We start from the raw sequence: 12,192 nt of genomic DNA, 5'->3' as shown, positions 1-12,192 counted from the left end.
GAGAAGGGGATGGCAGAGGATGAGATGGTTGGATGACATCACCGACTGAATGGACATGAGTTTGAGTAAACTCTGGGAATTGCTGATGGACTGGGAGGCCTGGTGTGCTGCAGTTCATGGGGTCACAAAGAGTTGGACACGACTGAGTGACTGAACTGAACTGAACTGTTGCAAGGATGGGTCAACAAATGGAAATCATAAAAGTTATGTGTCACATTAGTAGAGTGAAAGATAAAAATCATAAGATTATTTCAATAGATGCAGAAAAGCATTTGACAAAATTCAGCATCTGTTCATGAGATGATCTCCCAACATAATGAGGTATAGAAGACATGTACCTAAACATAATAAAGGCTGTATATTATAAGCCAACAGCCGACATCATACTCATTGGTGATAGGTTGAAAGCTTTTCCTCTGGACATACAGATGGCCATCCTGTACATGAAAAGGTGCTCAACATCATTAATCATTATGTATGTGTATGTGAAAATTGCTCAGTTTCATCCAACTCTTTGCAACCCCATGGACTGTACCTACCAGCCTCCTCTGTCCATGGGATTTTCCAGGCAAGAATGATGGAATGTGTTGCCATTTCCTTCTCCAGGGGATCTTCCCAACCCAGGGATCAAACCCAGGTCTCCCTCATTGCAGGCAGACTCTTTACATTAATCATTAATGAAGTGCAAATCAAACCACAGTGAAATATCACCTCACGTCTGTTAGCACAGCTATCATCAGAAACACAAGAATTAATAAATGTTGGTGAGAATATGGAGAAAAGGTTTCCCTTGTGCCTTGTGGGTGAGAATGGGAACTGGTTCAGTCCCTGTGGAAAACAGAAGGGAGGTTCCTCACAAAGTAAAAAATAGAACTAACGTGATCCAGTGATTACACTTCTGAGTACTTGTCCAAAGAAAACAAACAAACTCATAAAAGATACCTTCACCCCACATTCATTGCAGCATTAGTTACAAAAGTGAAGACATAGAAACAACCTAAGTGTCTACTGAGTGATGGATGGATAAGAGAGAATATGGTATACACATAGAATGGAATATTATTCAGCCATAAAAAGGACATCCTTTTGTTGTGACAATATGGATGAATCTTGAGGGCTTTATGCTAAGTGAAATAAGTCAATCAGAGAAAGACATGTTTGATGTCACTTACATGCTGAAACTTTTTTTTAAAAAAGAGAAGTTACAAAAACAGAGTAGATAGGTAGTTGCCAGGTGTGGGAGATGGAAGAAACGGGTGAGTATGGTGAAAGGGTATAAACTTCCAGTTACTAGATTAATAAGTTCAGGGGATGTAATGTATAGCATGGTAAATATAGTTAACAATATTATATATTTGAAAATTGCTCACCACAAAAAAACTCCAAAATTCTCACAATAAAAAACAAAAATAGTATCTATGTGAGGTGATATGGATATAATTATACATACATTTATATATATGTATAAATATGTAAATCAGAAAAACCATCATTTTGTGCATCTTAAACTTACATGCTCTTGTACATCAATTACATCTCGATAAAACGGAAAAATTAAATGACATAAACTTACATTAAATAACATTAAAAACAGAAAAGTTGTAAATACTGAAAATTAATAATTATTTTGCCATATTCTACTGTTACTTAGACTCTTGAGTCTGTTTATGTCTGTTTTGTCTGATGGAAATGATTTGTAATGATGTGTTATACAGTGCTTCTCAACTCCAATTTATTTTCTCTATTTGATGAGTTTTGGTAAAATCCAGCTGTTGCTAATGCTAGGTTCCTATTTCCCAACTTATTGTTAGAATTTTTAGTATTATGTTTATTTGCATTGACAAAACTTCAATTTATTGTTGTTTTTCCTGCCATCATGAAGCCACTAGTGGCCACAAGTGATTATTGTTTATTATTTCCAAAATATATTTTTATCATGTATCTTACGTTTTACAATTTCATCAAACCTAGGCTCAGCCTTCACTCCCTGTTGTTGACATTTTACTGACATATATTTCATAAACATGCATTGTCTTATCCTTCAAAAGCAAAATACCGTTATAAGTGTATGTGTGAACTTCCTTTTTTTCTGTGGTGTAAATGTCCATGAGTATTTTTTGTTTAGCTATATTTTATACATTTTTAGGTATTCTCATTTTGTATATCTTAGAGATTTTTACTAAATTTTGAGTGTTTACCCTGCTGTCTGCTTTAATAATGAATGCATTAGTTGAAGAGCGAGAAATACCAAGGGAAGCTTTAATTGAACATGCTAAACAGATCCCATTTCTTCTTTAAACTATAAAGAGAAGGTTGAATTTCCACTTTCCAAAGAATTATACATATTTCCCATTACTTTCTTACTCATTTTGTTAGCAAGCCTTTACTGTTTACACAGAAATTCATTTTTAGTTTCATGATAAGGCAATATCTGAGATCCCATAAGAGCTTATTATATCTGACCTTAGTCTTCACAGATAGTCAGTATTGATTCTACTCCAGCTGGACTGATATTTTATAGGTTTAGTCTATGACTTTCATGTGACCCATGAACTAACTGAAAATCAAAACCTTGACTGTATTGCTGAAGCTAGACCTGAAGTATACTAACTCCAAGGCTACCCACCTGCCAACAAATACAGATGTATTTTTTTTTTAAATGAAGGTTATTAGGGATTTCTTTTTAGGGATCAAGTTCAAACTAAAGAACATTTATTCAATATGTTGTTGGTATGTATGCGTGAGAGGGACAGTTACATGGGGAAGGTGGAAGAGAGAGAGGGGAAAGGGGGCCAAGAGATAAAAGAAAGAGATGCTTCAGGGATAGGAGAGAGAATGAGTATGGAATGAATGAATATGAATGACCTTAAGCTCCATACCTAAAGGCACAGTAGAAATTTACGTCTCTTGTCATTTTTGTGAATAGTTTATTCTGATCTAGCTCGTACTCAGTCATCCCTCTGTTTGCACTGTAACTGTAGTGGCATCTAACTCCTCTCCCACACATCCAGCCTCTCCTACTCCAGGACTTCTGTGTCTACATCAAACTCAAGTTGACTTGCCTATTTCCTTGTCCTTTGGGACAACACTCTACTTTGGCCTCTGTATCCAGGGCCTAGAACAGTGCATGATCTCATATGTTCAGAGATTGCATATATGAATGCTGAAGGGCATTTAAACATTTGCTTTAATGGTTTTACCACATTCAAGGAAGTAAGATGAGATAGCAGATGGTAAAATATTCAACTAACCATCACTCAGAAAGAGGGAGAGATTAAGTGAATTAATTTCTCCAGGGCTGGTTACAGTTATCTTACTTGCAGCTTTTTTGTATAGCCATTTTAGTAGAGATCTGAGAGAAGACGAAGAGGCTTAGAATGTGGTAATAGGAGAAGGACTGTGGACTGTATGTGTGCACATTAGTCTCAACTGAAGCTTCAGTGACAGAATTGGTAAAGGGGTAGAAAATACAGTGTGCTTACATTCCAGATAACTGCAAATAAACTGAAAGATGTCTGCTGATTTGAACAGCTGGAGTCAAAGCCAAGCCCCCAACTTATAGATAAAGAAATAAGCAAATATTTAGAGAAGCAAAATGACAAGAGCTAACTGTAATTATTTAACTTTAGGAGATTTTAATTAAGTCACATATTTCATGGTTTATAGTAGAAAACAGAAGTGGCCAATTTGTGTAGGAACTCAGATAAACAGTTCCATTTCTAAGTGGGTGAATAGAACCCTACTTGATTTAGTTATACAGGCAGGAAGTTAGTCTAACAGATGTGTCAGATACCATAAACAGCCAAGGTCAGACTTTGAAAGAAATGACATTTAAACTAAATGTTTACATAATAGGTACATCCTAGGACCTTGAATAAGGACAACTTTTTCTGTTTGCTTAGTACAAATTCTAGAATATTGAATATGTCCCTCTCCAAATTCTTTCAGCTCGATACTATAATTTAGAGATCTGTTCTTTTGACTTTAGGCTTTATTCTGTGTTAAGATAAAAATATCTCTGGAAAGGTATATCAAATTTTATTTGTCATTTAAATCCTAATGAAAGAAGCTCATAAGCTTCTGAAACAGGTGAAAAATGTTTTTTATAGAGAGAAAAATAAGCAACATCAGGAAAATTCTGGGAGGACAGTATCATACTATCTGTCAAAATTAAAAACTCATTCTATCCTTTGGCCCAACAATCCCTCTTTTGGGAACATTATTGAGAGAAGAAAGCAGATATACATAGCAATGTATTTAGAATGCCATCTTTTATGTAGGAAAGGGAAAATAAAATAAGTATAATTCTTTTATTTGCATAAAGAAACTGACAGGATACACAAGAAATTATTAAGAGTAATTTTGGGATTATGCAAAAGAGGTGGGGGGGGCAGATACAGGAGTTAGTGGTTATAAGGATAGAAAGGAGTGGGACTTTTTTTAACCTTCATATACTTTTACACTGTTCTGATTTTTTTGGACATCATCTGACTGCATTACCTATGTTTAAGATGGTTTAATAAATAAATGAAAGGATGATTAAAATTAACAAAAGAGAGAAATTCATCTCAAGTGAGGAAGCTCAAAATTTGGAACATACATTTTACCTATGTCTCTGCAGAAAGCTGGCTCTGAAGAATTCCATTCCCAAGTGACCTTAAACCACTGATCCAGGGGTCTAATAACATGCAGGCGTATTTCTGACACTCTGGTCACATGCCATTCAGTCCTGTTCTATATGTGTATGTTTTCCTATAGATGCCAGAAGAACAAGCATTCTGTGTTTTGGTGAAAATCATGTATGACTATGGTTTACGAGACCTCTACAAAAACAACTTTGAAGATCTTCACTGCAAATTCTATCAGTTGGAGAGACTCATGCAGGTAAATAAATACTAGGAACTTTTATCACTAAGGGATTTGTTAAGTTACAGAAAAATTCTAAAATTAAACAATAATGGTTTATGAAAATCTAGTGGAAAGTTACAGGAAATGTAAATGGATTTGATTTTGACCAATGTCAATAGTGGTCTTAATATCATAAAATATTTAACTATTTGATGGTTTATAAAAAGTCTTCCATTTAAATATTCAACATTAAGAAACTTCTAAGCATGAATATGGTAAGTTCAGTTAATGAAGAGGGTTCCCAGTATTATTTGTAAATAAGTGATATTTTCATGATAAAAACTGAAATACTTAATATTTTTCTCAGTGTTACCTAGCGCCAGTACTATATTTAGGTTCACAAGTAAGGAACACTTTAAAGAGACAAATATTGATGAAATTAAAAACCACATAAAATATTGTAATTTAGGGACATATTTCGGAGAAGGCAATGGCACCCCACTCCAGTACTCTTGCCTGAAAAATCCCATGGATGGAGGAGCCTGGAAGGTTGCAGTCCATGGGGTCGCTAAGGGTCGGACACGACTGAGAGACTTCACTTTCACTTTTCACTTTCATGCATTGGAGAAGGAAATGGCAACCCACTCCAGTGTTCTTGCCTAGAGAATCCCAGGGACGGGGGAGCCTGGTGAGCTGCCGTCTATGGGGTCGCACAGAGTCGGACATGACTGAAGAGACTTAGCAGCAGCAGCAGCAGCAGCAGCAGTGACATATTTTAAATGTCTTCCTCTGTAACTTCCAGATCTCTAACAATATTGTTACTATTTCATAATTTATATGATTATATGTATGAGAAATAGGTATTATTTTATATATATATATCATAAAATAGATTGTGAGCAAGAGCAAAATTATTGTCTGGTGCTGTTAAAGGAATTACTGAGTAGCTTTCAAATTTTACCTGAGGTTGTATGAAAAGAAAATGAAGTCTCTCAGTTGTGTCTGACTCTTTGAGACCCCAGGGACTGTAGCCTACCAGGCTCCTCTGTCCATGGAATTTTCAAGACAAGAATACTGGAGTGGGTTACCATTTCCTTCTCCAGGTGATCTTCCCAACCCAGGGTTCAAACCTGGGTCTCCGTATTGTAGGCAGATGCTTTACTGTCTGAGCCACCAGGGAAGCCGAGGTTGTACAATAAATCTTAAATTTGTAATGGCTTTATAAAGCATGTTTCTATGGCTTTCTCTGTATGAAGTATTGGGAACCCAAGAGAAATGTGAAGAAAATACATGAATGAATTGATTCCATAGTGGGGAGAAGTAAAGTGGCTGGGGAGGAAGGTTAGTGGGATGTGGCGGTAGGGGCTACTGGTAGGAGTTAATGGACATGAGCTGTCAGATTCATAGTTGTCTAAAAGGGAAGTGAAGCCAATGCCAGACTGAAAGACTAGAACAGGAAGGTGGAAGGCAGAGAGTTTGCACTGAGGTTAAGGACAGCTTTATTGAAAGAAGGGAATACAGAAAGGTATAAGACCTTAACTGTGAAGAAGAAATAAAGGGGGAGGAGCATGTCAAAAAGAACTGTAAGCACCAGCGACAAATGGGCACTGAGGGGGAAAAAGACTGGGTGGAAGAATCTGGTTATCTGTGGACAGTAAGAGCAATAGACTGTTTTTTAGAAATTTAATTCTTCCAAGTAAATGTTTGGTATTCTTCACTTTTTTACCTTTCATTTACAAAAATTCATATTTTTTTTTCAAAGATAATTATTCTTTAGAGTTTTGAGAGTCAAATAAAAGTACTTGATAAGTGAATAGCAAGCTCATGGTATTATGAAGAAACCAAACACATTTTCTATTAGCACTTTTTGTCTGTTAATGACCACTTCGATACCCCATTAAAAGTACCTGATGGGCACATAGGGGTGTTTTTCAAAAAGCATCTTGTATGAGAATTGGTTTTTTGTATTTTTTTTGTCTCTGTGTTCTGTTTATGAAAACAAAACTAAAGTGGGCTTTTATGTATGTTTGCCTTTGTCTTCCAGTTATTGGAATAGCTATGCTAATACTCTTTACTTTGCCTTTCATGCTTTTCAAAGGCATTTACTTGTATACGTGGGGGGAGAAAGATCTAGCATAAAGCTTTTCTTTTTAGGAGACATCCTGTTTCATACATGATATACTTGTACATTTTCTATACTTAACCATTCTTAATATGTTGAAGCTGGATTGTTAAAAGTATGATTATCTTTTGGGCTTCAGTACCATAATGTACTGAAGTAATATCATACAGCCTAAATGACATTGACATTAAATGGTCTTCAAAGAGAAGGTACATTGTTTTCCTGGCTAGTCAGGAGTGAACCCTGAATGAGAATGCTGTGACTTGACCACGGAGTCACAGTATTCACTAGACTGCAGGTGTCCTCTCATTGCAGGCGTTTCCCAGGAAACAGGAACAGTTAAGTGAGCAAGAGCTGATCTTTGTTATTTGTTCATAACAAGTCTGTCTTGTCCTCTGTCACATCCCCAGTTCTCATCTCCTGTCATCACTTCTATGTAGTTATATAAAATTCAATGAATACTGTAGTAAATTGAGAGTCATCATAGCCAGCTCGTCATAAATCGCAGCTGTAGCAGAAAATAGAGCATCCTCAGTGTGCCTCCCCCTCAATTTTCCACTTTGACTTTCAGGAGCAGTTACCGGACCTGCACAACCATTTTTCTGATCTGAACCTAGAAGCTCATATGTACGCATCCCAGTGGTTTCTCACTCTCTTTACTGCCAAGTTCCCACTCTGCATGGTCTTCCACATCATTGACTTACTTCTTTGTGAGGTAGAGTGAATCCCATCTCTCATATTTTAGCCAAAATAGAAAATAGTCTCACTTAAAATGGTTACAGTTTTCTTCATTTCCTTTTTTCCTTAAAAAAGAACATTAAGCCAGAAATATTGACCAAAAGGTTCTATTTGAATTTTCAGTCAAGACTACATTAATTTTAATTTTATTATCTGTGAGAAATGAAAATATCAGGCATATGTAATTTCTACAAAGTAAAATAAGGTAATTAAATTTGTATCATTACATTCACAATAAGCCTGTATCTGTGTAATTATGCATTACTAATACAAAGGATCTTTTAAGTTAAATAAATGAAATCAGGATCGAGTATTTTTAATGGTAATGTAATTATACTCCAAGAGTGAATATAAATGAAAATTTTATGGTAATTAAATTCTGAAGTCATATGATATCTCTTCCTGTATGTTATTTAAGACTCTTGCCAGTAAATTGAGAAGTGATAAACTAAAGCTTCTATATCATATTTTTTAGACAGAGTATTTCAGAAGTTAGTTTGCAGAATTCCTTAGGTATCTATATTGTTTCTTTGTTTGTTTTTATTTCCATAGGTGGCTGTATTTATTTACTTTACTCTTTACTTTAAAGATGTAAGTAGTATTACACATACATGTATCATGTACTGCCCATCAAAATGTTTAATAGTCTTTGCAGTGATGAAAAGTTGCTGGATAAGAACTTTTTTATTGAGAGTATAAATATATTTAAAAATATAACTGTCTTAATGTAAAAAGCTGGAGTAATCAAAAGTATAAGCCTAATATAATCTAGACAGTTTTGCATTATAGTATTACATTTTTTAGATAAAGTTTTATAACTTCCTTAAAAAAATTCTAACCATTTTAATCACCCCAGAAACTAGAAATTTAATTATAAAAATAAGGTTAAAAAGATAAAACATAATCTATATAAAGCATAATTGTCATTTTTCAACCTACTATAGCAGTAACCATGTTATATGCAAACATAGCTGGGTTTTGCTCTTCAAAGGTTCTAGGTGGCAGTTGCACAATATATAAAGGTTGCAGAGCGTTTATAAATGCATAAGATTTTAAAACATTTGTTAATATATTTTGATACAGAAGAGTTGAGTGGCTCACTGAGAGTCACAGAATAAATTCTCAAATTCAGAATATTATAACAGCCGAAGAACCTAGTTGATGAAACATTTAATTCTATTTATTTTACTTACAAATTAGTTTCTAAAATGCCTATGTAAATTAAGCCTAAAGGAAGAATGCAAAATTAGGAGCTAAAACCTTATTCAGAGTCAAAATTATGTGATCGCAATATACACAAAACAAATTGAACATTTGTACTAAAAATTCTGCTTTGCTTGATTGTCCAAATCGGTGTGGTAAATAAACAATTCTGGCTCTTTTAATTTAGTTTAATGCTCTTTGAAAGTAAAAGCAAATTCATTGAGTTCTGTAATCTTAAAAGAGATTGATACTAAAAGTTAGTTTTGTTAAGTAGATATGCCTGTGTCTTATTCATTGCACACTGAGCTGAGTTTAGTATTTCATGGTATTTATAAAAATAGAAAAGTTAATAGTTTTATGTTTATATGTCGTGAAAGTGAAAGTGAAGTCGCTCAGTTGTGTCCGACTCTTAGCGACCCCATGGACTGTAGCCTACCAGGCTCCTCCGTCTGTGGGATTTTCCAGGCAAGAGTACTGGAGTGGGGTGCCATTGAGCTTGCAAATGCTATCATTGCTTCATTTTTGTTGCTGGTGTTATCTAAATATATAACAGATTGGTTTGATGGTGTTCATTATAGAAAAGAGAATGAAATTAATATGCTTGATCATACCAGTTAAATTGGATTTCTTGGGTCACTTTTGGTAGAAGAAGTAACACTGGAATAGTGACTTTGTGAAATTGTCTCTTCCTGAATGGTGTGATTCCTAACATTGGAGCTCTGTCCACAGGACTTCTGGAACCCAGATTTCATAATTCCTCAGGAAGTTTCATCTTGAAGAGACCTGAATTTCTAATATCAGTTACTAAGAAAATTAGCAACATTTATGGTAGGGAAAAGAAAAGAAAATTTATAAGCCTTCTCATCAGTTGTCCACTGTGATTCAGAATCATAATCACAGTGTTGATGATTAATTAATCTTGATGCTCATTAAAATTAATAAGAGCATCAGAGGTGTTACTTTCTCTTCCCTTAAATGTGTACTCTGCAGCTGTTCAAGGAGGTTGCCTAGCTTTCTAAAACATGGAATTGCTTGTAAACACAACATTGTGGAAACCAGGGAAATAAATGATAACATCTCTTAACACAGTAAAATAGCCTTTCAAAATAGAGTTTATTGCGAACGATATTGTAGTATGCTTCAGGACATTTGTTCTTTCCACTAACTCATCTTTGTCAGAGCATTAATTTACAAAGGAAATTTTTAGATAAACTTTTATTTCCTGCTTGTCTGTGTTTTCTCTTTGCCCCTTTCCTTCTTGTGGTTAATAAAATATTTATATCAAAGCCATTCTTTCATATGGGATCAAATATTCTAAAAGAAGAAATGACAACATAGTCTTAATTAGAAACATCCATAGGTATTTCTGTTGTATTCTTTCTTTAAAAAGACAATTTAAATATTGATGGTTATGAATTAATATTGAGTTACAAGTGGAAGGCTTGGAAATTCTCAGATGGAAAAGTGTTAAGCTCTTGGGGTTCTTTATTCTGACTAAAAAGATGTACAGCTCTGCAGAGTATTTTGCTCAAAGATCCTATTGTGAAATGAGAAAGACATTGAGCTTAAATTTTTACTCTTAGAAAGCATATTGTCGTTTCATGTTTTCCTAAGTTAAATGCCTTTAAAGATTTCTTCATTTTTCTTAAGGTTAAGAACATGAAGTTAGGTAGCAGAAAAGGGAAGAATTTTAGTAGACTTTGTCAATGCTTCTGGAATTAGAAAAAACTCCTAGTTAATGATGGTTTTATTTGAAATATTTACTTAAAGCTGAATATGTGGTAGATTGGGTCAGCTTCTTTTTTTGGTAAAGATAGTTGGCTACCCGATTTGAAACTGGAGTTGAAAATACATTTTCTTGTATTGAGATAAATGGAAGAACTCTGTAGATTGACATTTAGCCAATAGTTGAAATGAAAAAAAAAATTAAGAACAAAACCTTCTATGTTTATTATGTACCTCAGTTTATACTGAGGGATAAAAAGAAGGCTAAAAGTATTAATTATAGTGTAAATACTGTTCTGTTAACCCACCAAAAATAAAACATGGTGATTTTTAACAAAGCAAACATACTAATATAACACATACACAGATTAAAGGAGAACACTGTCTGTATCTCATAAGCCCTCCTTCCTTCCACTCAGTCATTGCTTCTCTGACAAATAATGTGGTCTTGACTTTCAACACCATAGATTAGTTTTAATTGTTTGAACTTTGTTTAAGTGGACTCATACAATATGAACTCTTTTTCATCTTGCTTTTTCATTCATCATATTGTTTGTGAGATTCATCCACATAGTGCCCCCAGGCATGGTTTATTTATTCCATTGTGTGACTATACTACAGTTTATTTATTCTTCCATTCTATTGTTGATGGGCATTTGGGTCATTTCCAGATTAGAGATATTGTGAGTAGTGTTGCTGTGAACATTCTTGAACGTGTCTTTTGGTAAACATGTGTATACACTTCAGTGGGTACACAGCTAGGAGTGAAATTTCTGGGTCAAGATATACGTAAGCTAGGGTTTTTGTAGATGCTACCAAACAGTTTTTCAAAGTATCTTAAGCATCACTTTTTGAGTTGTTTTTATTCTGTAAAAATCTTCCTTGTGAACAGGGGCAGATTTTTGTTTTATTTTCTTTTATTTATTTGTTTATTTATTTTTAGTGGGCAGGTCCTGGATCAGATTAGTGTTCATGAACGTGAATCAAAATGAAACTCATTTGATGGTTGAAATCATTCACTTAATCTCTAAAGCTGCATACAAATGAGAACTAAGAGCTGGGTCTAAGACCTGAATCACTTTTGTGCTTATATGAGGGAAGTTACCCTGGTGGGGAAAATTCAGCAATGTATTCAATTACAGAAGAAGCAACCAGAGAGACAGCTTAACATTGGAGTTGAGATAGTTGGTTTTTAAGTTAATCCTTCCTGTATCACTTTACCAATATATGTATTAGTTTCTTTCTCTGTGAAATGAAGCTCCTGGGTTTATTTTAAAGATTAAAGGCAATTATGAATATAAAGTGCCTGGCACTTTGTCTGCTATATAGTAAATATTCACTTAGTAATATTGCCCTCCATTCTGCTCCATCCACCTGTATAAACCTTTTGGTTGCTTCTCTGTTTATTCTGTAACTAGCTGACTTCAGGGATTCTTAAGAGGCTTTAACTAGCTGTTGTTTCTTTCTTACCTTTCTAAACATCTTTGTTTTCCACTCAGTGGAGGCGCTTCTTTGCTAAAACCAAAATTTTAGCCATTGTCCCTAATAGAAGGTTT

General features: G+C 34.5%; 1 protein-coding gene across 12 annotated transcripts in view; it reads left to right on the top strand.

The window, feature by feature from the left end:
- Positions 1 to 12,192, top strand: part of RABGAP1L (RAB GTPase activating protein 1 like) — a 652,518-nt gene that overhangs the window by 427,152 nt on the left and 213,174 nt on the right. For 7 of the 12 annotated variants that reach the window (XM_081493701.1, XM_081493699.1, XM_081493700.1 and 4 more), the window contains exons 16-17: positions 4,759 to 4,884; positions 7,542 to 7,685. In XM_081493701.1, coding sequence (XP_081349827.1) covers positions 4,759 to 4,884; positions 7,542 to 7,685 — 270 coding nt within the window. Of the gene's footprint in view, positions 1 to 4,758; positions 4,885 to 7,541; positions 7,686 to 8,260; positions 8,300 to 12,192 lie in introns of all 12 variants that reach the window. The other 5 variants (XM_081493697.1, XM_081493698.1, XM_081493707.1 and 2 more) reach the window with 1 other exon arrangement.

This window comes from Giraffa tippelskirchi, chromosome 5, assembly GCF_054371585.1.
Source record: "Giraffa tippelskirchi isolate mGirTip1 chromosome 5, T2T-mGirTip1v1.2.pri, whole genome shotgun sequence".
NCBI classification, from domain to species: Eukaryota; Metazoa; Chordata; class Mammalia; order Artiodactyla; family Giraffidae; genus Giraffa; species Giraffa tippelskirchi.
Note: the sequence above shows the minus strand (reverse complement) of the source record. Positions and strands in the feature narration are given on the sequence as shown.